Source organism: Saimiri boliviensis, chromosome 2, assembly GCF_048565385.1.
Source record: "Saimiri boliviensis isolate mSaiBol1 chromosome 2, mSaiBol1.pri, whole genome shotgun sequence".
NCBI classification, from domain to species: domain Eukaryota; kingdom Metazoa; phylum Chordata; class Mammalia; order Primates; family Cebidae; genus Saimiri; species Saimiri boliviensis.
Genome location: NC_133450.1, coordinates 10880698 through 10904757, shown reverse-complemented (window position 1 = coordinate 10904757; position 24060 = coordinate 10880698). Strand labels below are relative to the sequence as shown.

The 24060-nt window shown below is 37.8% G+C and overlaps 1 protein-coding gene across 4 annotated transcripts in view; it reads left to right on the top strand.

Moving 5' to 3' along the window:
• MAP2K5 (mitogen-activated protein kinase kinase 5) overlaps window positions 1-24060 on the top strand; it is a 273895-nt gene that overhangs the window by 38567 nt on the left and 211268 nt on the right. For all 4 annotated transcript variants that reach the window (XM_003929695.4, XM_003929694.4, XM_074392748.1 and 1 more), the window contains exons 4-8: window positions 175-244; window positions 5800-5840; window positions 6769-6836; window positions 12124-12172; window positions 19964-20028. In XM_003929695.4, coding sequence (XP_003929744.1) covers window positions 175-244; window positions 5800-5840; window positions 6769-6836; window positions 12124-12172; window positions 19964-20028 — 293 coding nt within the window. The remainder of the gene's footprint in view (window positions 1-174; window positions 245-5799; window positions 5841-6768; window positions 6837-12123; window positions 12173-19963; window positions 20029-24060) is intronic.

Genomic DNA, 24060 nt, shown 5'->3' with positions numbered 1-24060 from the left:
TAATCATAAATATTCACTATAGTCATTTTGATGTGCCGGTAGGGGAAAAGTATTCTCAAGGCTGATACGTATATACCAGCAATTTACAGAAGTACTGTGAATTAAACAACCCATAAGTGTCTGTTCCAGTATTCATACATTACTGAGTAATCTCTTTCTATAATCTCTTTGCAGTATTATTCCACAGTAATGGAACAGCAAGTAAATGGACAGTTAATAGAGCCTCTGCAGATATTTCCAAGAGGTAATGTTGAGCAAATTCTAATCAACAATGATTATTTCAGTAAACTGTTTCATCAACAGTTATGTTTTCCAAAGGTTTAAATGCACATAACGTGATGTTTAGCTCTTAATTCGAAAAACAAAACAAGTATTCATTATCGTGGGGATTGCGGGCTATATTATAGTTATGGCAGATAAAATATCTAATTTACTAGAGTAAATTAAACTAACTAGATTGTTTTTTTGTTTTTGAAGCACATATTTACATTAGCTTAAAGAACTCTTCAGGGTCCACATGGTTTGTAAACCAAGGCAAATGAATGACTTTAATTCTGGATATTTATAAATTGTGGCTCATGATGGTGGCCAAAGCTGCTATTGAGGAGAAAGCTTTCAACTAGTACAGAAGCTAAGATTTACTGTGGTGTTAGGAGAGAAATTTTGGTGCAACGCTTGGTGTTTGTTTTTGAGGGGCAGTATTTTCTAAATAATTGAAATTCTTCATAAACAGAAATTTCAATCTCCAAAAATGTGAGCTGATGAGAGTAAGTTTCAGTGACTCCCTCGGTCAGATAATTTTATTTTTCCCTTTTTGGTTTGGCAGTACTATCCTTATATCAGATATGATTGTTCAACCATGTATAAACGTTCCCTCAAAATTTGAATAATGGTGAAAAAGAACAGTTTAATTATATAAACCATTAAGTCTTTCACCCGTTATACATTGCCCCACTTGGAATCCATGTTTTCTAACTAATGGAACAGATAAGGAAATTCTCTAAGTAACCCTTCTAGAAATAACTTAATTGAAATAATTAAAAGTTAAACTTACCTCCGTTAACTGATACTGTACAAATAATCATGGTATGAGTTTTCCAATTAAACATTCTAGACTTTCATTACCTGTAACTCTCTGAAGTTTGAATGGCTCAATTAACCAGTAGGCTCCTATTTGCACTGAAAAAGTCTCCAAAGGCAGCTGGCTTGGCCAACCCACAAGAAGATCTGGGTTCAAGAATAATAAACTGCTCTTCTAGCATACATGTGAGCAGTAGAATCGGGAGTGTTTAGTATATTACTAATAAGTTATTAAAGTGCTGAGTAAGTACGATTGGGCTATTTAAGGCCAGTGATAGTCCAAAACAAGGATTATGATTAATCCACTTCTGTTGTATTTGAAGAATAAGCACCAACACACAAAAAAAGAAAGGAATGTTGCTATTTTCATGTATTAGGCCTAAAGATTAGAATGTAGATTATTTTGTGTAAGTACCAATACAAAAAATCCAATACAATCCTAATCTGTAGGATGTAGATTGTTCTGTATATATACCAATACAGAAAAAAGAAAGAAATGTTGCTATTTTCATATATTAGGCCTAAAGATTAGGATGTAGATTATGCCTAAAGATTAGGATGTAGATTATTTCTTAATGTTTGCAGTGACTGGAGAATTTGGTTAAGTTTCAAAATTGTTTCTTCACAAGGAATAGCATTTTACAAACTGAAGATTTCCATTAATTTCTATACGGACATTATAGCTCTGCCATAGCAAACCCTATTTGCAGTATCCTGGAGAAATATTCTTCCAGGCAGGCCACAGTGGCTCATGCCTGTAATCCCAGCACTTTGGGAAGCTGAGGCAGGCGGATTGCTTGAACTCAAGAGTTTGAGACCAGCCTGGGTAACATGTCAAAACCCTGTCTCTACCAAAAAATACAAAAATTACTCAAATGTGGTGGTGCACACCTGTTGTCCCAGCTACTTGGTGGGCTGAGGTGGGAGGATGGCTTGAGCCCAAGAGGTTGAAGCTACAGTGAGCCATGTTCTTGCCACTGTACTGAGTGACAGAGCAATACCCTCTCTCAAAAAAAGAAAAGAAATGGCCGGGCACGGTGGCTCACACCTGTAATCCCAGCACTTTGGGAGGCCGAGGTGGGCAGATTACCTGAGGTCGGGAGTTTGAGACCACCCTGACCAACATGGAGAAACCCCATCTCTACTAAAAACATAAAAAAATTAGCTGGATATGGTGGTGCATGCCTGTAATCCCAGCTACTTGGGAGGCTGAAGCAGGAGAATCGGGAGGTGGAAGTTGTGGTGAGCCGAGATCATGCCATTGTACCCCAGCCTGGCCAACAAGAGCAAAACTCTGTCTCAAAAACAAAAAAAAAAGAAAAGAAAAGAAACATACTTCCAATGTTGTGGGTCTTCATTTTTCTCTAAAAAATTTTTTCGTTATCTTCATCCAAATTCTTTCAAATTTTGTTTGTTTTCTTTCATTTTGTGAGCAGTCCTGTCATTCTCACTGTTCATGCCATTTTGCTTCTTCCCATGATAATCACAACCATTTTTAGATGTGTGCTCTGTTAAGGCATTGATATTGCTTTATACCTCATCATTCGTAATCCCTTCGATAGTTCTGGTATTAGGTATTATTGTTTCCAATTTGTGGATGAGAATATTGAGGTTAAGGGAGGTTAAGTAACTTCGAAGTCTCATAACTTATAAGTGGATGCTATGCCTTTAAATAAGAATTTCATTTAAATTATAATGTGATTAAAATGGAAAGGCATATATATTAAAATATAATTAGAATGTGCATGGGGGTAGTTTGGAGGGCTTGTTTTGGTGTGGGGAAAATAGTGTATTATGGGGAGAGGATACTTTAAAAGAGGAAAATATATGATATGTCAGTGTCATATGTAGTCTTAGCATAAAACCCACTGGGCTGCAATAAATTGTTAAATATAGTCTTTATAAGCCAAATTGAAATATTTCAGAATATGAGACTTTTTAGTTCTGTGTTTTTTTATATGCTATGGTATAATTGTTTTTAGCTTTTGGTAGTCTTTTGCAGTTTGCTACCTGTCTACATCGAATGTACCTTTTATCATATATAGATAAGTGAAATTATGCAAATTTACAAAATCAACATGTAGGCATACTGGGTATATTTCCTGTGTCTACCTAGTTGGTTAGATGCACTCAGACTTTAAAATCTATGGTTAGACCTGATGTTAAAAAGAATCTTTAGACTGAACAAGTAGGAAGGATAGGAGAAAATGATTCTTTTTCCTTTTTTATTTGGAGACAGAGTCTTACTCTGTCACCCAGAGTGGAGTGCGGTGTGTGGCTCACTGCAGTCTTTATCTCCCCAGGCTGAAGCAGTTCTCCTGCTTTAGCTCTTGAGCAGCTGGGACTACAGACATGTGGTACCATACTGGGCAAAATTAATTAATTAATTAATTAATTAATTAATTTATTTATTTATTTTGAGATGAAGTCTCACTCTGTCACCAGGCTGTAATGTAGTGGCACAATCTCGGCTCACTGCAACCTCTGCCTCCCAGGTTCAAGCAATTCTCCTGCCTCAGCCTCCTGAGTAGCTGAGATTACAGGTGCGTGCCACCATGCCTGGCTAATTTTTATATTATTATTATTATTATTTTTTTAGTAGAGACAGTGTTTTACTATATTGACCAGGCTAGTCTCAAACTCCTGACCTCGTGATCCGCCTGCCTCACAAAGTGCTGGGATTACAGGTGTGAACCACCACCCCCGGCCAATTTTTTGTTTTTTAATAGAGAAAGAGTATCACTATGTTGCCCAGGCTGGTGTCAAACAAGGATCACTGTGTTACCCAGGCTGGTGTGAATAGAGACAAGGTATCACTATGTTGCCCAGGCTGGTGGAGCTCAAACAATCCTCCCACCTCTGCCTCTCCAAGTGCTGGGATTACAGGTATGAGCCACTGTGCCTGACCATAATACTGATCTGATAACATGTTCTCCTCATTCCAAATAGCACAATTGCCTTGGATAGTAACTCCTAGGTCATAGCAAAATCCTCTTCATTGTTAAAATATATATTAAATATTAATAAATACAAACATTTACTAGCTTTATAGTAATTCCTGACCTGATAACTTTAGGAAATATGAGGTTACTGGGTTTTTTGATTGTGGTTTGTGTCTCCAGCTATACAAGTTTGAGAAGTCAATTGAGGAGTGAGGCAGATGTTAAGTTTAGAGATAAGAGTCGATGCTTGTCTCTGATTCCTTGGTTAGGCATCGTGTTTACATGAAATTTATGAATGCACTGCTTACTTCAGTGGAAATATTTTGAAGTGTTGTCTTATGAAGTATTGATGGTCCCTCAAGGACCAGGCATCAAACTCATGAGACTATAGTTGGTTCAAAAAGTTAATTTCCATTTTAAGGAAAGAAGATTTTGAGTCTTAATTTTAGTGCATTTTAGAAAGGTAAGTAAAAACACTTTGTTACGGTTTTGACATATTTTCTAGGAAAAATAACATAATAAATTTGAGTATAATTGAAATAGACAAAATGAAAACAACTGATGCGTTTTATAATTATTACCCACTTTTTTTGTTGTTTGTTTTTGGGATGGGGTCTTGCTCTGTCACCAGGCTGGAGTGTATAGTGGCACCATCTTGGCTCACCGTAACCTCTGCCTCCCCAGTACAAACAATTCTCTTGCCTCACCCTCACGAGTAGCTGGGATTACAGGCACACGCTACCACACCCAGCTAATTTTTTGTATTTTTAGTAGAGACAGGGTTTGACCATGTTGGCCAAGATGATCTCGATCTCTTGACCTCGTGATCTGCTTCCCAAAGTGCTGGGATTACAGATGTGAGCCACTGTGCCTGGCCATTACCCACATCTTATTATTAAACATCTCTGTTTCTTGTTGTGAGAAACAAAAACCACATGTACATCTGAGAGAGGAACAACAACAACAAAAAAATCAAATTAATCTTTCCCCAAACAATCAATCAAAATTGATGACCCCTTAATATGCAATTTGTAGGGCACTATAGTTTTCAAATAGAAGCGTCTGTAACATGGGCAGTAGGCTTTCGTATTTTTAACATTTGTTGAAGAAGCATTTGCTGAACTGGAAAAGTACTAACCTGTAACTCAAGATGGTGTCAGGAAATTAATATTCTCTTTTTCTGGCACTGCTCTATCTCTAGAACTAAATATTAGCACGTGTCAAGATTTGTAAGAAATATAATAAAATTAGTTATATATCTATATTTTAATACATTTGACTGCTAATGGCTATGCAAGATAGTATTCACACTACAATGTTCCATCTTAGAATCCCTAGCAATCTTTCTGGCATTAAAAGATCCTTTTCTCATCACCGCCACCCACCACTGCCCTGCAAAGAAAAACCCTTAGCTCTTTTCAAAGTAGTTTAAGTGATAGCAGATATACAATGTAATAGAATGAGGACAGATTGCAGAAATTTGAATTATGAAAGGAATCTAATCATTTTAGCTCAGTTAACTTGATTTTTATATGTTTTAAGCAGAAATTGGAATTTATATGAGGTGGTGTCAGAAAGCTCTTTGCATTTATAAATGCTCACTCCTGCAAGTTAAAACCCTGGTTCGTAATTCCCACTTTGGGTCTTGGGAGCCACTTTTCAATCATTTCTCTCTGCTAATTTTGGTGTCACCCTCATTTCTTTTTAAACGATTCATTTTGAACAAATTTGTAAATGGCCCTGATGTGTTCTACAATTTAGTCAATTACTGTTTCAGCCTGCAAGCCTCCTGGGGAACGGAACATACATGGCCTGAAGGTACGAATTTCAATAATTGTTTCAGTAAAGTTAGATGGATTTGTAATGCTGTGTTCCACTTATTGAAATGTCAAATAAAACTGCACTTTCTCAAGCTTTGACAAGCGATCCTTTTTTTTTTTTTTTTTTTTTTAAATGGGAGGTGGAGGGGGATTCATCTGTAGTATTTGCTCAATATCTGTATATATTTGGATACTGGGGGTTTGGTGCTGTATTTTTAATTATTTGGAATTGTTTTGTTGGTCAGTGTCTTCAGGATAATCCTAGGTGCTGGTTTCTACAATGATTTATTTGAGTAAGAATACAGACTTCATTTCAGTGATTAAGCACATAACCATATTGCATATGGAATACTCTCCTCTTGACGTATTTATGCTAGAAACATGTTTCTAGTTAATGTCTTTTCATTCTATGTATTTTGAATTCTGGATATCTGTTTAGGGCTTCACATCTGAAAGAAAAGCTGGTTTTTGTATTAGGCTCAAATATTTTATAATTAATTACTTGGGCCTCATTTTTTTAGTGAATAAGAAACATTCTACATAGAGTGTTCTACTTGGTTGCAGAGCTAGAAGGATATGATAACTTGAGGTTCACTACTAACCCCTGGATATATATTAATGTACTTTTTGAACATACTGTTTTTATATATGTTCTAGATAGTGAGTCGGATTTTTACACTGTTTCTCTCTCCTTTTTCACCACTATTTAAGTATTTAATGGAATAATGACAGTAATAGAGTATTATGTAATGTATGGGTTATACGGTTCTGTAACCTATATACTGAATAGACTCCAACCGTGGGTCTGTCTAGCAACAAGCTAATTAACCTTCATAGTGAAATGAGAAATTTGTGGCAAATTATAGGTTAATTAGAACTGTGTCCTCAGAACACAAGACTGATCAAGATTCTTTCTTTACTCATAGGTGAATACTCGGGCTGGACCTTCTCAACACAGCAGCCCAGCGGTCTCAGATGCCCTTCCAAGCAATAGGTGAGAACAAGCAAGTGAAGTGTGCCCTTGATGTGATTTATCTACAGAGTTGGGGTGGGGTGGGGAAGAAACTAGAAAGAAATTTGACCAGTTAGATAACCTAGCTACATATTGACCAAAGAGAAAGGACCTCATATAGAAAGATGAAATGTTTAGATTTAGACTGGCTGCTCAGGGAAGGCTCTCTGGGGAGCGTTGGTGTTTCTGTTTTGACCTGAAGGATGAGAAGGACATCAAGAAGCAGAGAAGGGTGTTTCAGACAGAGGAAAGAGTGTAGGTGAAGGCGCTGAGGTGGAGAAGTTGCTCAGCAGGTTTGTATGTAGGCCAGTTTGGCTGGAGCACAGGGAGGGGTTCTGGGTTGGGGAAGGAGTGTGGAGAGAGGAGATGAGAGCAGCAGGAGTGATAGGAGCTAAGGAGGTAGACAGGACTCATCATGTGGGGCCTTGTAGGTCGTATGGTGTCTGAATTTTCCTCTCAGTGCACTGGTGAGCAGTTAGAGGGCTTTAGTAGGAGAGGGACGTGGCCAACCCTATGTTTTTAAAATATCCTCTGCCTGTGGTGTGGAGAATGAGCAGAAGCTCCCATCAAATCCTGCCCTCCTTTGGTGCTTGACTCCCTACTCCTTGCCAAGGGGTCATCAAACCTCTTCCTGAGCATCCCTGTGGGAGGAATGTACTTCATCAGCCAAGGTAGCTCCTTCTGTTTTTTCTTTGGCTACATCTCAGAAGGCTTTTTGTGAGCTGGGATTCGTCTTTCTATAGATTAAGTTTTAGTTTAACCCTTAGAACGTGGTTGTTCCCTCTTCCAGGTAAACAGCTCTTCCAGTCGTCTTCCCTCCAAACACACTTCTAGATTTTCTGTCTCAGTAAATCCTCCCACATCCTGTCCATTGCTAACTCCAGGTAACTTGTGATTCCTCCTTCAATGCTTTTCAGGCCTCCTTCAGTACCACATCCTGTCAGTCCCCAGACTTGAGGGTTCTACCTTCTCAGTAGCTCTGAGTCTTTCTACTTGCCACCATTCCGGCTGCTGTGTGGGTGGCTCCGGCCCTCCACATCACTGCCACAGCCCCCTGAGAGTCTCCCTCCTCCATTCTTGCCCCATTCTGCCCCTCCTCCACCCTGCAGCTGGAGCCATCTTGCCAATGCACAGTCCTGAGCCTCAGTTATTCCCTACTTTAAAACTTCACTGCTCTTCTCGCTTTCAAGATGAAGTGTAACCTCCACAGCAGGTGAGCCGTGGCCCTTCACATATGGGTGCTCTGTGCATTCCAGGTTGCTGGCCCACCTCTCCACCCCATCCCACCTGACATTCCAGCTTTGCTGATGAAAACATGGGGCCCTGAAGGGATCACTTTCTTCTCTTTACTGGGCCTGCACATTTTCCCATTTCTTTTCATCCCTACCTTGACCTTCAGTCTGGCTAACCTTGGTTATCTTTGAGGACTAAATTATCTTCTGAAAACTGTCCCTGATTACTACCCATCTCCCAGTGCACACCAGGGACCTCTCTAGGAATTCCTGTGATACTCCCATGCTTCTTGTGTTGTAGCAGGGAGCACATTATATTAATCACCTCTGTCCTCCAGTGGATTCTATACTCTTTGAGGGCAGTGACTGTAGCATATTCATTGACAACGTTTCAATTCCCAATATGATGCTTACCACATAGGTTATAGTCAATCATGTTTGAATGAATGAATGTATGTATGAGTATACTTGTATTTCCTTTACATCTTGCCTCTGGACTAAATTCTCCCAACTCTTTCATCTTTTCTGATATGACATTATTTCTAGCCCCCTCATTCTTTTACTCTTCTTTGGATATCTCAGTGTCTCTCTTCAGGTGTCGTACTCAAGTTACAGTTGTAGCACACTGAAATTTTTTAATGTTTTTATTTTATTACTTTTTAAGAGATCGGGTCTTTGCTCTGTTGTCTAAGCTAGAGTGCAGTGGCGTGATCATGGCTCACTGCAGCCTTGACCTCCTGGGCTCAAGTGATCCTTCCACCTCAGCCTCTCAAGTAGCTGGGACTACAGGCTTGCATCACAATGCCTGGCTAAGTTTTTTTGTCTAAACTTTTTTTTTTTTTTGGAGAAACGGTGGTCTCACTATGTTGCCTAGGCTGGTCTCAAGTAATTTTCCCACTTTGGCCTCCCAAAGTGTTGTGATTACAGTCATGAGCCACCATAGCTGGCCTTAAAATGTTTTTGAAAGTGATTTTTGGATAGCTGAGGTCACTGTGAACATGTAAATAAGTGAAATAGTGAGTAAACTGAGTCACAAACTGCCAGGATATAATTTTCTTCCTTTTTTTTTAACCAGACCAAGTTGATAGCCAGATAGATACTGGCATAATGAATGAAACAGTGTTTTCCTTTGTTACTCTCAAAGCATGTTTTTTGTTTTTTGGTTTTTTTTTTTTGCCTTAGGTGTTTATTAAACTGAATTTACTAATCCACATGGTGTTCTTAGGCAATAATTAACTGAATTCAAGTCCCATTGCCAAGGCAAGGCCTTTCCTAAACAACTTAGCTTTCTCCTTCTGTAAATTAGGATGATTAAACTTTCCATCTATCTACTGCTGGTGTTAGAAAGATTGATGAAGCTGTATTAGGAATCACGTTTATTTCTTGGATGAAAGGCATTTTATAAATGCAATGAATCAAAATGTTATTATTTCAAGTTTATAACATAATGGAATATCTGTGTAGAAACCTTGCCTGAGCTTTCTTTGGTTGTGACTTTACAATAACTATCAATAACTATCAATAACTATCAAATAGGGAGTAATTTGTGGGAAAACTAGGATCTGAATGTTTCCCAGAAAAAAAATATGTGTGTTTGTATGTGTGAAGTTTGAGAGTCTCTCATATGTATAAGAGAGAGTCTGACTTTGAGCAAGGTATGTACCTTACAGGTCTGTATTTTAGTATCCTTTATAAATTAGGGATAATAACTATACCCAGAGTATAGTTATTATAAGGATTAAATTAGGATAATAGATGTTTAGCACAGTGCCTAGCACATGGTCATCATTCGATAAATGGCAGCTGCTGTTATGTTAACTGGACTGATTTTAGGCAACTGTATTTTTTTCTGTGTATGTTTCAGATTTCATTCTATTCTACAAAATTGTTCATTGCCACTTTAGTGCATAGATTCTTAGATTTGGTAGGACATTATATTAATGTCAAGAACCCTTGGATGAGGACATACTTTATACAATCTAGGAAAATAGGGACTGAGGCTCCACAGTTTACATTTGACCATACTAAAGTTTAAGATGTATTTAGAAAGAAGAGTAATTATAACTAGAAATGGTAAAGTGTGATCAAACTTGAAGTTTGAGAGTCTCTCATATGTAACCTATTGAAGGCACCAAATGGAATATGTGTATTTCATCTTAGGTCTTGAGTTCTTTCTCTTTTTGTTCTTTTTCTTTTTTGTCCTTTTTTTTTTTTTTTTTGAGACAGGGTCTCATCGCTGTCACCCATTCTGGAGTGTGGTGGCACAATTAAGGGTCACCACAGCCTCAACCTCCTGGGCTCAAGTGACCTGAGTAGCTAGGATTACAGGCACATGCCACCATGGCTAGCTAAGTTTTTTATTTTTTGTAGAGATGGGGCTTTACTATATTGCCCAGGCTTGTTCTTGAACTCCTGGGCTCAAGCGATCCTCCTTCAGCATCCCAAAGTGCTGGGATTACAGGCTTGGGACATTGTGCTTGGCCCCTTTTGCTTTCTGATGTATTTATGATCTTAATCTCTTACTGCATTACCACCACTGCCACCATAGTGTAATAATAACCAGAGCAGTGACCACCATTTATGGAACCCTTTAGCATATGCCAAGTCATTGGGCTGTATTTAAGGGTGAGAAGAGAATGGAGTATATAGAATAAGTCAGATGTGTCTGTGTTCTCAGGGAGCTCCCAGACTCTGCCCTATTAGGGGTGGGTATGGTAGGAAGAAAGGCGTCTCTATACTGACAATTAGCACTGGTAGGTAGGTAAAGGGCTAAAGCAGATAGATTAAACATAGAGTTAACAGGCTTTAAATCTCAAATAGAACATTCCTGGGGAAGGTGCTAGTTTATATGCTACTCTACTAGGCAGGTAGATGTTTACAGGTATAACTCATTATAAGGCTAGATGACTTCAGAGCTCCCCTTGGCTACCATTCTTTCTTCAAGAAGGACTTTCATGCCAGGTGCAGTGGCTCATACCTGTAATCCCAGCACTTTGGGAGGCTGAGGTGGGTGGATCCCCTGAGGTCAGGAGTTCGCGACCAGCCTGACCAACATGGAGAAACCTTGTCGCTACTAAAAATAGAAAATTAGCTGGGCATGGTAGCACATGCCTGTAATCCCAGCTACTCGGGAGGCTGAGGCAGGATAACCTCTTGAACCTGGGAGGCAGAGGTTGCAGTGAGCTGAGATGGCGCCATTGCACTCCACCTTGGGCAACAAGAGCGAAACTGTCTCAAAAAAAAAGAGCTCTCACTAAACTCATCCACGTGAGTGTTAACATAGTCATATATGTTCAGAAAACATTTTAGTATTTCCTAAATAACGCTGGGAGCTGAGTCTCATACCCATAGGAAAGGAAAAAAGCCAACTAAAATGTATTAATTTTATTTATAAAAACATGCCTACTGTGGACAAGACACAGTGCTAGATTTTTTTTGTAATATTTAATTTTCCTGATTACCCTATGAAATTGGTATTTTTCCCATTTTACAGATAGAGGAAATTGAGGTTCAGAGAGGATAATCACTTGTCCCAGATCACACAGCTAGTGAGTACCAGGGTTTACTTCTATACTTACTTGCTTCCCAGGAAGCTGAATTATGATTTTTAACTGTGTAAGAGATGAGGACTTAAATTATCTATTTTGCCTTTCGAAGTTCTATAATCTTCATTTGCTGCGAATATCAGTGCTTAGCAGATAAGATTGTCCACATGAAATTGCCTCTGAAAGACTATCTGAAGACAGTAGAACTAATGACCAAAAAAAAGTCACCAAAGTAGTCCATAAAATATTGTAGCTTCATCTTGACTGTAGGCTTCTTTATTGCTTTAGATTACTAATAGGGTTTTAGTCTCTTTATTTGATACCTTTGGCATTTGGCCAGTTACTTTTGAAAAAAAATTATATTGGGAGAAGGATGTGAAGAGTATGCTCAATGCCTGTACCTAAAAGCAATGGTGTATTTCAGTCTGGAATTTTCAATAGCGTTCAGAGGTGTTGATGATCTTGCCACTAAAAATTATCTTTCCTTTTCAGCTTAAAGAAGTCTTCTGCTGAACTGAAAAAAATACTAGCCAATGGCCAGGTAGGTATTAATACATATTAAGATTTTCACAAAGTAACGTATTACTGTCCAGCTTTTGTATCCATAAGCTTATTAAACAGATAAAGAGTGTGAATTTCCTGTCATAAATGAGTAACATGGCTTAATTTGATTGGCAGAACAATTTGCAGGCCGTTTTTCAAACTGTGCTAATGGGTTTCAATCCCAGCAGATTGAAGTACCATGCACACACCCTGCTGCCATCTCAGTTTTTAAAAAGTTAATCAGTTCTGAACAAGTATGTCAACTCGTGGGTTGTTAAAATGGCCCTGCATTCTGAGGTGACTGTTTCTTTCATTATCTTTGGGGAGAAAAGGAAAAACCATTACTTTCTCACCTTCACCCCTTCTTGTGTCCTGAAACTAACACTGGCTTTTTAGGGAAGTGGAGTGACAGCAGACCTTTGGCATATAAAATTCCTGGCCTTCAGGAGACCTTGGTTTGCCTAGTAGACTGGCCTTACAGCCGAATGCCCTAACCTAGCCGATAAGGGACAAATGGGCCTGCAGGCCAGTTATTTCTTAGTAATTTTGATTCAAGGAAATGGACACATCTGAAATAGTATAGTGCTTTTAAACATACACTGGTAAATTAAGCTACCTACAGGGTCCTCGATTCTTCAATAGCAACATAAATGCGTTTTAATGTTTGTTATAGTGGAAGCCCTTTGATAGCCTTGGAGGCAGGCGCCTGTCTATTGCGATCAAGCCTGCCTATTAGGCTCTATTGACTGAGACATCTGTGTCACTGCAAATAAAAGACTCTTATTGATTTTCTTAACTGCTGTTCACTTCCCGTCCATGTTTCGAAGGCTGAAATCTTAATTATCTCAGATGCTTATTCAGTGCCGTCACACGCTGACCTCTCCAAGCCTCATTGGCATTTCATGAATCAAGTACTTGTAGTGGAGCATGTCAAGAAGACAAAGCCAGGTCTTCATGCCTGTCCTTTAATATCACCTGTAACATTGTGGCCTAATAGATGTGCATGCCTTGAAACAGTGCTGTATGGTAGTGCTTCTGGAGGCCTTGCTTATTTAGCACACAGTTCCTTGAATACAGTTAGAAGAAATTAAGTTGATCTGCTTCTGACACCTGATTGTCATCCAGAGTATGTGAATTCTAGTCCTTAAATATCCTATATACAGCTAAGGATAATCTGGTGGTGTATGTATAATCTTTGCAGTCTGAACATTTTTGATAGTATTTATCTAATACCTTTAACTTTCAGCAGCCAAAGGGTGTGTTTAGATTGAGGTCCACATCTATCTCCCCTCAGTGCCTAATATTTTGTTAGATCCAGTATATATAAACCAAATCTGACTAAAAGCAGAAATATTGAGCCTAGGATATTTATGTATCTTCAACATGCTTGCATTCTAGTTACTAATTGTAATTTATGTATGAGTCACTTGTGTTCTTCAGCTGGAAAATATATTTCAAAATTGACATAAATTAAGAAGCTTTAACTACATTTGTTCAGCCCAGGCAATGGAAAATAACCTGTCATAGACTCTTCTTTCAAAAATGAAAAACAGTTTTTTCCACTGCAAAAAATAAGCATTCCGATATGCTCATAGTGTTTTGACAGTAAACCTAGTACCATAGAAATCTTAGTGGCTTCAATTATGAGGTTCTCTATGGTGGGAGATGTCATGGCAAGGATTTTCGGCACTTAAAGATTGTTTATTGCTTTCCCTTGGGAATGTGATAACCTCATATTAAACAATATGACTTTTTTTTTTTTTTTAAATAAGGATTAGCCTTTCTTACATTTACTTGCACTCAAAAAATCCCCTCAAAAACTGAAAAACCCACCTTTGGAAGCTTTCAAAGTGTCTCCTACTAATTCCTTAATTCCTTAGTGCTATGGGGTAACTAAACAGTGAGTGAAATTGCATTGCAGTAAGGTACTATGCACAGTTGTAGGCATCAATAAATTTCTGGGCTGAACACTGACACCACTTGATATGGAAGATGTAAGTCACATTTAATGATACTTTAACACTTGAGCATAGTTTTTTATTTTAGTGGTTTATGCTCTCAAGCATTAATAATGATTTGCCTTTCCACTAGCCTCCACTTAGATTTAATAAGGAATTCATATTAATCATTAAAAGAAAGGGACATGATTCTTCAAGATAATCAAATATTGACAAGTTAGAAATAGCTTTCTGCCTGGGTTCATTGATATAGGTTATGTGATATAAATATTTATTTCTTTTCTGTCAGTCAGAGTAAATGCCACCAATTGATTCAGCATTGATATAGTGTCAACAGTTCATAAGAAACATTTGACTGGCCTGTGTTTTCCGATTAGTCTTTGCTCTATAAAGTGGGATTTACTAAATCTCTCCAATTGTCTGCTCATAGAGTGTGACTCCTTTCTGAAACCATTATTGCTTCGATTTGTGAAGCAAAGGTCTAGTGATGGGACTAGTTTCTGTCAGACCTTTACATATAAAATAAGGATTAATTGAGCATTTTTATTTTAATGATTTATAAGCAATAGGTACTGATTCTTCTTAATACAGACAGACAGTAAACAAAGAATATTTTCTTTGCTGCTTCATAATTGAATTCCATTTCATTTTTCCCATTAATTTCATTAGATCAAGCACTTTTTAAAAAGTTTAACATTCAATCTTTGGAATGGAGACATTGTTTTCCTGTTAGCCCTTTTATGTTGAGGTAATTCCATTTTTCCAGCTTAAAAAAATAAATCAGAAGATATTTTTGGCATGTTTTATTGAGAGCTATAAATCAGTTGCGCTGATGTGTTTTTCCTACTTCAGCTCTGGTGTGGCATCATCTGTTTAACATTGGCCCTTGATTTGAAACTGATTAGAAATAGCCTAGAGGGTCAATTTGAAGAATTTAAAAAGCGCACACTTAACTCCAAAGATATGTAACTTTGGCTTTTGCATCTCTAAAGTTATTTTTTCTTTTTTTTTTTTTTTGTTTTTGTTTTTGTTTTTTCGATTTTATGGAGAGGTTGGCAGTATTTTCCAAGTATAAATCTACTCAAATCAGATCTAGAACTAATTCTGGTCCAGTTGTATCTTTTAGCTGTTATTTTGAGAACTTCAGAAAGCCTTTAGAAAAACTTCAAAAACCTTTAGAAAAACACTGACAACGTTTTTCTAAAGTTTTTCTAAAGGCTTAGGTAGTGGCTTATGCATGTAATCCCAGCACTTTAGGAGGCCCACTTGAGGCCGGGAGTTTGAGACCAGCCTGGCCAACACGGTGAAACCCCTTCTCTATTAAAAATATAAAAAATTAGCTGGGTGTGGTGGTACATGCCTTTAACTCCAGCTACTCGGGAGGCTGAGGCATGAGAATCACTTGAACCCAGGAGGCAGAGGTTGCAGTGAGCCCATATGACACCACTGCATCAGCCTGGGCAACAGAGCAAGACTCTGTCTCAAAACAAAAAAAACAAAACCAAAAAATGAACAACAACAGGAAAACCTTTTTGTATTTAGGAAAAAAAAGGGAGGGAGAATAGGTATCTATTGTAAAATTAGGTTTAAAAACTGTTATTACTAGTATATGTAACTCTTAGATTCTTACAGTTCATCTTGGATTACATATGAAGACTGAAACATAAATGAGACTGTATATGTAAGTCTAAAGTACACAACGATCCTCCTTTACCCACCCAAACCCAACCTGACTGCCCATGGGTTGTTGCTGTCTCTGTTTCTTTTATGGCCCCTGCCTCTCTTGCAGCAGGAACAGAGCTCAGTGTCAGTCATTTCTCCAAGGTCATTTGCTATCTTGGCAGTTGACATGTAATTGGAACTCTTGTGACTTTTTCTTCCTCCTCCCTCACATTTATTATTCTGCCTTTTTTAAAGTCAAAACAAGGAAACTGGACTGTATTTAAAAACGACTTAGTATTGTTATTGAATAAAAATCCTTCACTTCTTTTCAATTTAAAGAGCTGTTTGACTTTAAAACTGTTTTTCTTCTTGAAAGCAAACGTCATAGCTAATGAAATTGCTTTTAACTTGTGAGTGTCTTTTAGTTGATTTGTACCTTCCTGTGGGCCAGTGGCCATTGATAGTAATGTTCTTCCATACTTAACACCTGAGACAAACTGCTGAGCTATGATGTTGAACTGGAGTATACTGAAAGAAGACCGAGTCTAGCCTTGACTAGCTGTTATTGACTAGTCATGCAATAAACCTAAGTGAAGTGGGCTAAGTGGTCTCAGGATACTGTAAAAATCTGTGAGTTTTTAAAAATGATACTTGATCCCAACTGTAATTTTTTTTTTTTTTTTTCCCTGAGACGGAGTTTTCGCTCTTGTTACCCAGGCTGGAGTGCAATGGCGCGATCTCAGCTCACCGCAACCTCCGCCTCCTGGGCTCAGGCAGTTCTCCTGCCTCAGCCTCCTGAGTAGCTGGGATTACAGGCACGTGCCACCACGCCCAGCGAGTTTTTTGTATTTTTAGTAGAGACGGGGTTTCACCATGTTGACCAGGATGGTCTCGATCTCTCGACCTCGTGATCCACCCGCCTCGGCCTCCCAAAGTGCTGGGATTACAGGCTTGAGCCACCGCGCCCGGCCCAACTGTAATATTTAAATACAATATTCCCTAAGCTTGTAAATATCACTTTCTTACATGATGAACACTCTTCCTATGCTTCGTTTTGAAAAGTTGAATTAATATTTATATCTAAATGAAAAAGGCAAAAATGCTACCAGTTGATTTTAGTCCCTTTAACGAGTTTTTCATAGTAAAGATCAATGAAATTAACCCATTTGATCAGAGATAGAAAGTTCTAAAAATATTTTTTATATAAATTCTTGGGCTCAGCTCTGTTTTTCCTATCCCTCCCAAATGCTTTTACGTGAGAAGTATTTGTACAACATAATAAAATTAGAAAATTTAAATAAGCAAAAAGAAAAATAATCTGTTATTTTTTAATATTAAAAAACTATCAGGCCAGGTGTGGTGGCTCACACTTGTAATCCCAGCACTTTGGGAGGCTGAGGCAGGCTGATCACTTGAGGTCAGGAGTTTGAGAAGAGCCTGGCCAACAGGGTGAAACTTTATCTCTACTAAAAATACAAAAATTAGCCAGGCATGGTGGCGCACACCTGTAATCCCAGCTGCTCGGGAGGCTAAGGCAGGAGAATCACTTGAACTTGGGATGCAGAGTTTGCAGTGAACTGAGATAGCACCACTGCACTCCAGTCTGGGTGACAGAGTGCAACTTTGTATGCCTTCCCAAAAAATGCCCCAGACCAAAAAACTATCATTCAGTTCACAGACCAAAATTTGTATAACCTTAAAACATTGTAGAAACACATTGTAGCAACACTTTAGTCACTTTTTATGGGTACTATCTAAGTGACATGGTTCTAGAACTTGCTCTTCAAAAAAACTTGCTTTTCATCTTTATGAGACTCTTGCAATCTTCCTGGTTATCTGAAGGATTCTATATTTGCCTTGATTTTTTTCCATCCTTGAATTTGCTTAGACAGTGATTAATGCACATGCACATACACTTGCAACAAACATTCTTCCTCTCCCCTTCTCCTCCCTGCACTCCTTCCCTGCCTGTGCCCTGACAGTGTTGGATGCCTGCCACTCCTTGTTACGTTGGAGTGCTGGAAATGTGAATTGGATAGCTTCTTCCCTTCTCTTTTTACCTCTAGTGGATATCAGTGGTAAAAAGACTATGATATGAGGATTATGCCATTTGAACATGCTCAGAGACATGCCATACCTACCCCTTTGCCTGTGAAGTAGTGGAGGGGATATGACTGCAGACTGTGGCCCCTCCTGAGCCTAGACCCTATCTGGTACAAAGCGGCTTCCAGCTTACCCTTAAATCTTCATGCCACAAAGTCAGAATTTGTGTACTTGAATGAGTGAAATGCCTCTCCTAGAAATTTATGTCAAGCCAGGATGAGAGTGCAGCTTGTTAGTTAATAGTACAAGTCAGGTTGTTACAGACACGTTTAGATTACCTAGAGAAATGTTCTAAGGGAATTAGCACAGTGGCCTATTTGTGCCCACCAATGAATACTGCTATTTACCTATCCTTCATCGATCAAAGCTACCCAAACGGCAATTCTGCTAGTTTAGCATCTCGTCACTTTATGTGCCACTTTTCTTCATGCTGCTTTAAAATTTTTCATTCCATTCAGAATAATGAGGTTTTATTTTCTCTATACCACATCTTTTATACAGCTTAAAATATTTTTTTCTGTATTAGTAATGTAAAAAACAGATGAACAGAATTCCCCTCAAATAGGAAAATAGTTGCCAATTGTTCTGGTTTGTCTTTCATTACTTCACTGACCCTAAATATAGTAATTAGCTGATTTTAAATTGCATCAGTCTGGTTGTACTACAATTAAATTGCGTGCTGAATTGGCCTTTACACATTAATCTGTCAATATTCTTTTAGGATTGGTAAAACAGCTTGGAAAGGAAGCTGTTTCTGTTACCTGCATTGTACTCTAATTATCACAGCTCTCTGAAGCTTCAACTTCAGAAATGTGTAGAGGGAAAATATTTCCCTGGGTAAATGAACCCTTGCTTTATTCAATTGGTGGAAGTTTAGAGTAGAGCAAAATATTTAAAGCTTTACTATACTGGTCTGAGAGCAAACTATTTTTTTTCCAAGTGATATTGAATTAAAAACTCCATCCATTTTCTGCCCATGCAAGGCAGTGCAATTCCCTGGAAATTGATTTTTTTTTTTTTTTCAGGGCTTACTGTGGCTTTTCCCAAGCTTTAGCTCTATGGAAAATAGCACCTTTATTAAATCCACTTAGTGAATAAAGTTGGCAGTTAATTTTTAAGCATCTGGACCAGTGTGTAGAAAATTACTGAATGTATCAAATAAAGTCTGACTAGTCTTAAAGTCATTTGATAAATAATTATATAGGGAGCTCTCTAAAACTCTTAAAACATTATTTTGTGGGCACTAACATAATTCACCTACTATTCATGATACAAATTTGTGGTATAATAGGCTTTTTAGAACCTTGGAAAACATGCAAACTGTTTTATATATTAAGTTCTGAAAATGACTTATATTTAATAAAAATTACATGCCTATGTATTTTTCCTTTATATGTTATAGTATTTGACTATATGTGCATCTTAAGTACATTGATTTGGTACTTTTCCATCTTTATAATGTGATTTCTACCTAATTACTGCTGTATACTAGTTTGTTACTTGTAAAGAAAGCTGTATCTACTCTAGGAAAATCATAAAACATTTAGGTTGTTAGATGTTAATTATGGAAATCATCTGAGGAGTTTTCTAGGGCTGATTTATTTACAGATCATGCATTAGATTACTGAGAGAGAGAGAGAGAGAAAGAGAGAGAGAGAGAGAGTGTGTATGTGTGTGTGTGTGTGTTGTTGTCTTCCTAAGTTTGACTTTGGTTATGTGCAGTGCTCTTTGGCATTGGTTATATGCAGTACTGGAGACTGTTTTCTTATCAGTATCTCTCTGACCTGACCCTTTTGAGCTATGTTATATCATTCCATTTTGACACCTTTTATCAAACTTTAATGAAATGACCCAGGCAAACAAATTGTCATTAAACTTTCCATCACTTTGTCCCTTGGTATCGTCTTTTATAAATTGGACAGCAAATGTTGTATTGATCTTCTTGTTCTTGCAGCTGAACTTGAAATGACCCAGACTGCTTGTTGTTTATGGCCCAGAGTTGCTTTGCCTTGACATTTCCATCCACAGCATGACACCCTTTTTGTTTTTCTTTCTTTCTTGTGGAGATGAATGAACAAGACATACGGTATCGGGACACTCTTGGTCATGGCAATGGAGGCACAGTCTACAAGTGAGTAGTCAATTTTGTTTAAGCTTTCTATCCACTTTTCCAAATACTGAGTATCCAAATTCTCTGTGACGAAGATTTTTAAATGACCACTAGAACTTAAATTTTATTTCCATATTTGACCCCAAAATTCTGCAAGACATCTATTTTCTCAAGAATTGCCTAGAAAGTGCATTTATATTGCCTTTTTATGATTTCCATGTCTGCATCTCTCCTGGGTGTGTAGTTAATAGTCTACCATTAGTAAGTGTACCTTTAACTGGCCTGAAGTTTAATGCGTTTTTTTCTTTGCTTTTTAACACTATTATTATTATTATTATTATTAACTTGCTAGCACCTTACACTAGTCCCCTGCTTATTTACAGTTATGCCCAGTGGAAGCCAGACCTTATAAATACCATTGCTTTGCTCTGTGTCAACACTGTAAGCTATTAAAAAGCCTTCTTCTGTTGTATTTTCTTCTCTCCTCACCCTGCTCCCCTGAGAGAATTTCTACACATTGATGAATATGTTAAGTTACAAAGTTCTCCCAAATTCCAGTTGCAGTGATCTTACCCCAAAGGAATATTCATTTTCATATTAAAAAATGCTAGTCATAAAAAATAGTTCTCCAACAGGGAAGTCTTCTTATGCAGTAGTGCCAAGTTTAAACTACATAATGTAATATCTGGTACTTAATAGTCTGCAATGGTGTATGAAAAATATTCCACTAGGAATTAAAAAATCCATACTCTGTAAGAAAGCCCTAAGGGAATAATAAAACTTTCCTCCAGAGAGCTGTTTTCCATGTACACGCTAACCCTGCATTGCATTATGGTTGTGATATCAGATCACAACCACAGATACTTTAACATGGATATTAATATGTATTTCCAGAATTGTAAAATAATTAACTTATTTTCTAATTGGTTACCCATGTTCTTAGAATTTTAAGTTCTAAATAACCACATGAATACAGATCAAAAACTGCCCTATTCTATGACCATGAAGGTTTACATCCTAAAATCCCAAAACATCCCTTCTTACTGATGCAGCCTTGGTATAGAATTTGATTTCTCAAGCTTAGAAGCTCTTTTGAAGTCATTTGATCCAGTCACCCATTCAGGGCTTCAGTGCCTTCTGCAGTTACAGCCAAGACGTGAGTCCTTTCTCCTGAATATAGTCCTTTAAGAACTTATGTTCACATGTTTGGATTGTTTTTTCCTGTAGATGATTGAGTATTATGAACAGTTGAACAGTTGTTCTGAAAGTGAAGTCCTTCCGCTATGATAATTCAGAGAAATAAATAATGACATGTTTCTTGCTTGTTCCTTGGGCCTGGCCCTGAAAATGGAGGCCCAGTGTGTCTGATGAATTTTGCAGCTACCATTCTCCTTCCCTGGATCGTACTAGCATTTCTTCCCACACAACCTCCATTATAAATGGTATCTTTTCATCTTAGTCTTCTCTTCCTTACTGTCTGAGTTGGATTTTTACTGTGTTCTGAAGGTTCTTGAGTTCAGGTACCTATAGAAGGGAAAGAGGAAGAAGGAACACGTACACTCTGATTTACTTCTATTGAGATCACTGGAAGGAACATTTTCAAAGCTTGAAGCTTCGTTCTTAATGCCTTTGTGCTGATAGCCAAATATAATAAACGAGAGATTTCTGGCAGCTCTTTGTATTCCTTTTATTGACTTCAAATGGAAATCAAAAGTCTTTCTTTAGACTCCTAACCTACTTATCTGTGTTATTTCACCAAACCTTTAGTTTTACATCATTAATTGAAGGTCTGTTGTGAATTTACTGTCCTAGCTTATTCTAGAAGGGAAGAAGCCTAAGACCACAAAACCCCAGCAGAATTTTTACCAGACATAATATTCTAGATGTTGAAATTTTAATCCTTTATTTTGAAACATAGGTTTATTTTTTAAATTAATTAATTACTTTTGAGATGAAGTCTTGTTCTGTTGCCCAGGCTGGAGTGCAGTGGTGCGATCTCAGCTCACTGCAATCTCTGCCTTCCAGGATTCTCCTGCCTCAGCCTCCCGAGCTGCTGGGACTACAGGCACGTGCCACCATGCCCAGCTAATTTTTGTATTTTTAGTAGAGATGGGGTTTCGAACTCCTGACCTTGTGATCTACCCTCCTCAGCCTCCCAAAGTGCTGAGATTACAGACATGAGCCACTGTGCCCATCCAGGTTTATCTTTTAAAAGGGGGAGTGTACAGAGAAGTAGAAAAAATATGCCCATCCCCCAAGGGAAACTAAAACATGAAATTATGTTAATGTTGTTTTTAAAGTTATTATTTTAAATTGTGGTGAAATACACATAACACAATTCAACATTTTAACCATATTTAAGTGTATAGTTTGGTGGCATTAAGTACATTCACATTGCTGTGCAACTGTCAACACCATTCATGCACAGAACTCTTCATCTTACATAACTGAAACTCTCCACCCATTAAACAGTAACTCCCCTTTCACTCTGTTGATGTTTTTTTAGCTAAGAAGCATGGCTAGAACTTCTCCTTTCTTTAGGGCTACTGTGTCAAAGGGACCATTCTTCCACATGTCCTTGGCACAAGTTTTTTAATTTGCTAGAATGTTGTGTGTGACGTTAGCAACTTATCCTAAGAACTCATTTAGCTACCACTGCTAATGCTTACTGTGAGCGTTATAAGATGTAATGTTTTTGACATGATTGCTTATGGATGGTAAATGACAATATCTTGATAATTTTAGTGCTTATTTAGTAGATTTCTTATAAAAAGAAATTTCATGGCTGGGCACAGTGGTTCATGCCTGTAATCCCAGCACTTTGGGAGGCTGAGGCGGGTGGATCATGGTCAGGAGACAGAGACCACCCTGGCTAACACAGTGAAACCCTGTCTCTAGTAAAATACAAAAAATTAGCCTGGTGTGGCAGCATGCACCTTTAGTCCCACTTACTTGGGAGGCTGAGGCAGGAGAATCATTTGAACCTGGGAAACAAAGGTTGCAGTGAGCAGAGATCGCAACACTGTACCCTAGCCTGGGCAGCAGAGCAGGACTCTGTCTCAGAAAAAAAAAAAAAAAAAAAGAAAAAAAGAAGAAAAGAAACTTCATTTACCCTATTGCCTGTTTGATTCTTAAGAGGGGAGGTGAAGATGCCAAATTGCATAACTGCTTGTCATTGATCATTGGGTATCATTTTTGCTTGGGCTTCAGCTTGTATTATTGTTCTTATATCCCTGGCTTTTAGTACAGCACAAAGAAATGGTACAATCATCAGAAAATGAGGATCTACTTTACTAATGTCTATAAAAGTAAGCGTTTGATGTGTTATGACTGAGTTTCTTCTACACTAAGTTTACCTTAATGGTGTTGATGATAAAAATTGTGGTTTTTCAAACAGAATGATTACATTATAGGCTATGCTACATAAACTAGATGAAGAAAATATTGGAAAACCCACTCATTGGTAACAAAACTGCCTAATGGGCTTATTTCATTTTTTTTTTTCTTTAAAGTGTAATAAAGCTAGTAAGTACAAAGCAGAAGTTTAATAATGCAGTCTTATTCACTTCACTTGATGGAATGTTGGGAATTTCAAGGATGTTATAATCATGTGTAATTATCATGTATATTATTTAACAATTCATACATTTTCCTACTTTAAGTGTAGATGTCCTTCACCATTGCACAATATGAAATTCTGGCCCCACACATTTAAACCAAATAGTAATATGAATTCTGTGTGCTGTCCCCTGATGAGCCATGTTCTATATTATGAGAGTGACTTAGGCAGGTAATTTTAAATTGGTATTTCTTGGATTACTAATTTGGGCTACATGGAATGTAAAGGAATTCCTTAAAGTGTGTCCCAAGCCTAGGAAGAAGAAAAGTTTAGGAAAAGGTAATGAATATATTTTTGTTGTTGCCCCATTTCCTAAAGTGCTGCAAGTTGCTCCAAAAAAATAAATTCAGGAGAGACACATGTTCTAGTTCCCTCTGAGAGATTCACACGAATCTCAAAAACTTTGAGAAAGTAGAGAATAGTATGTGTTGTGG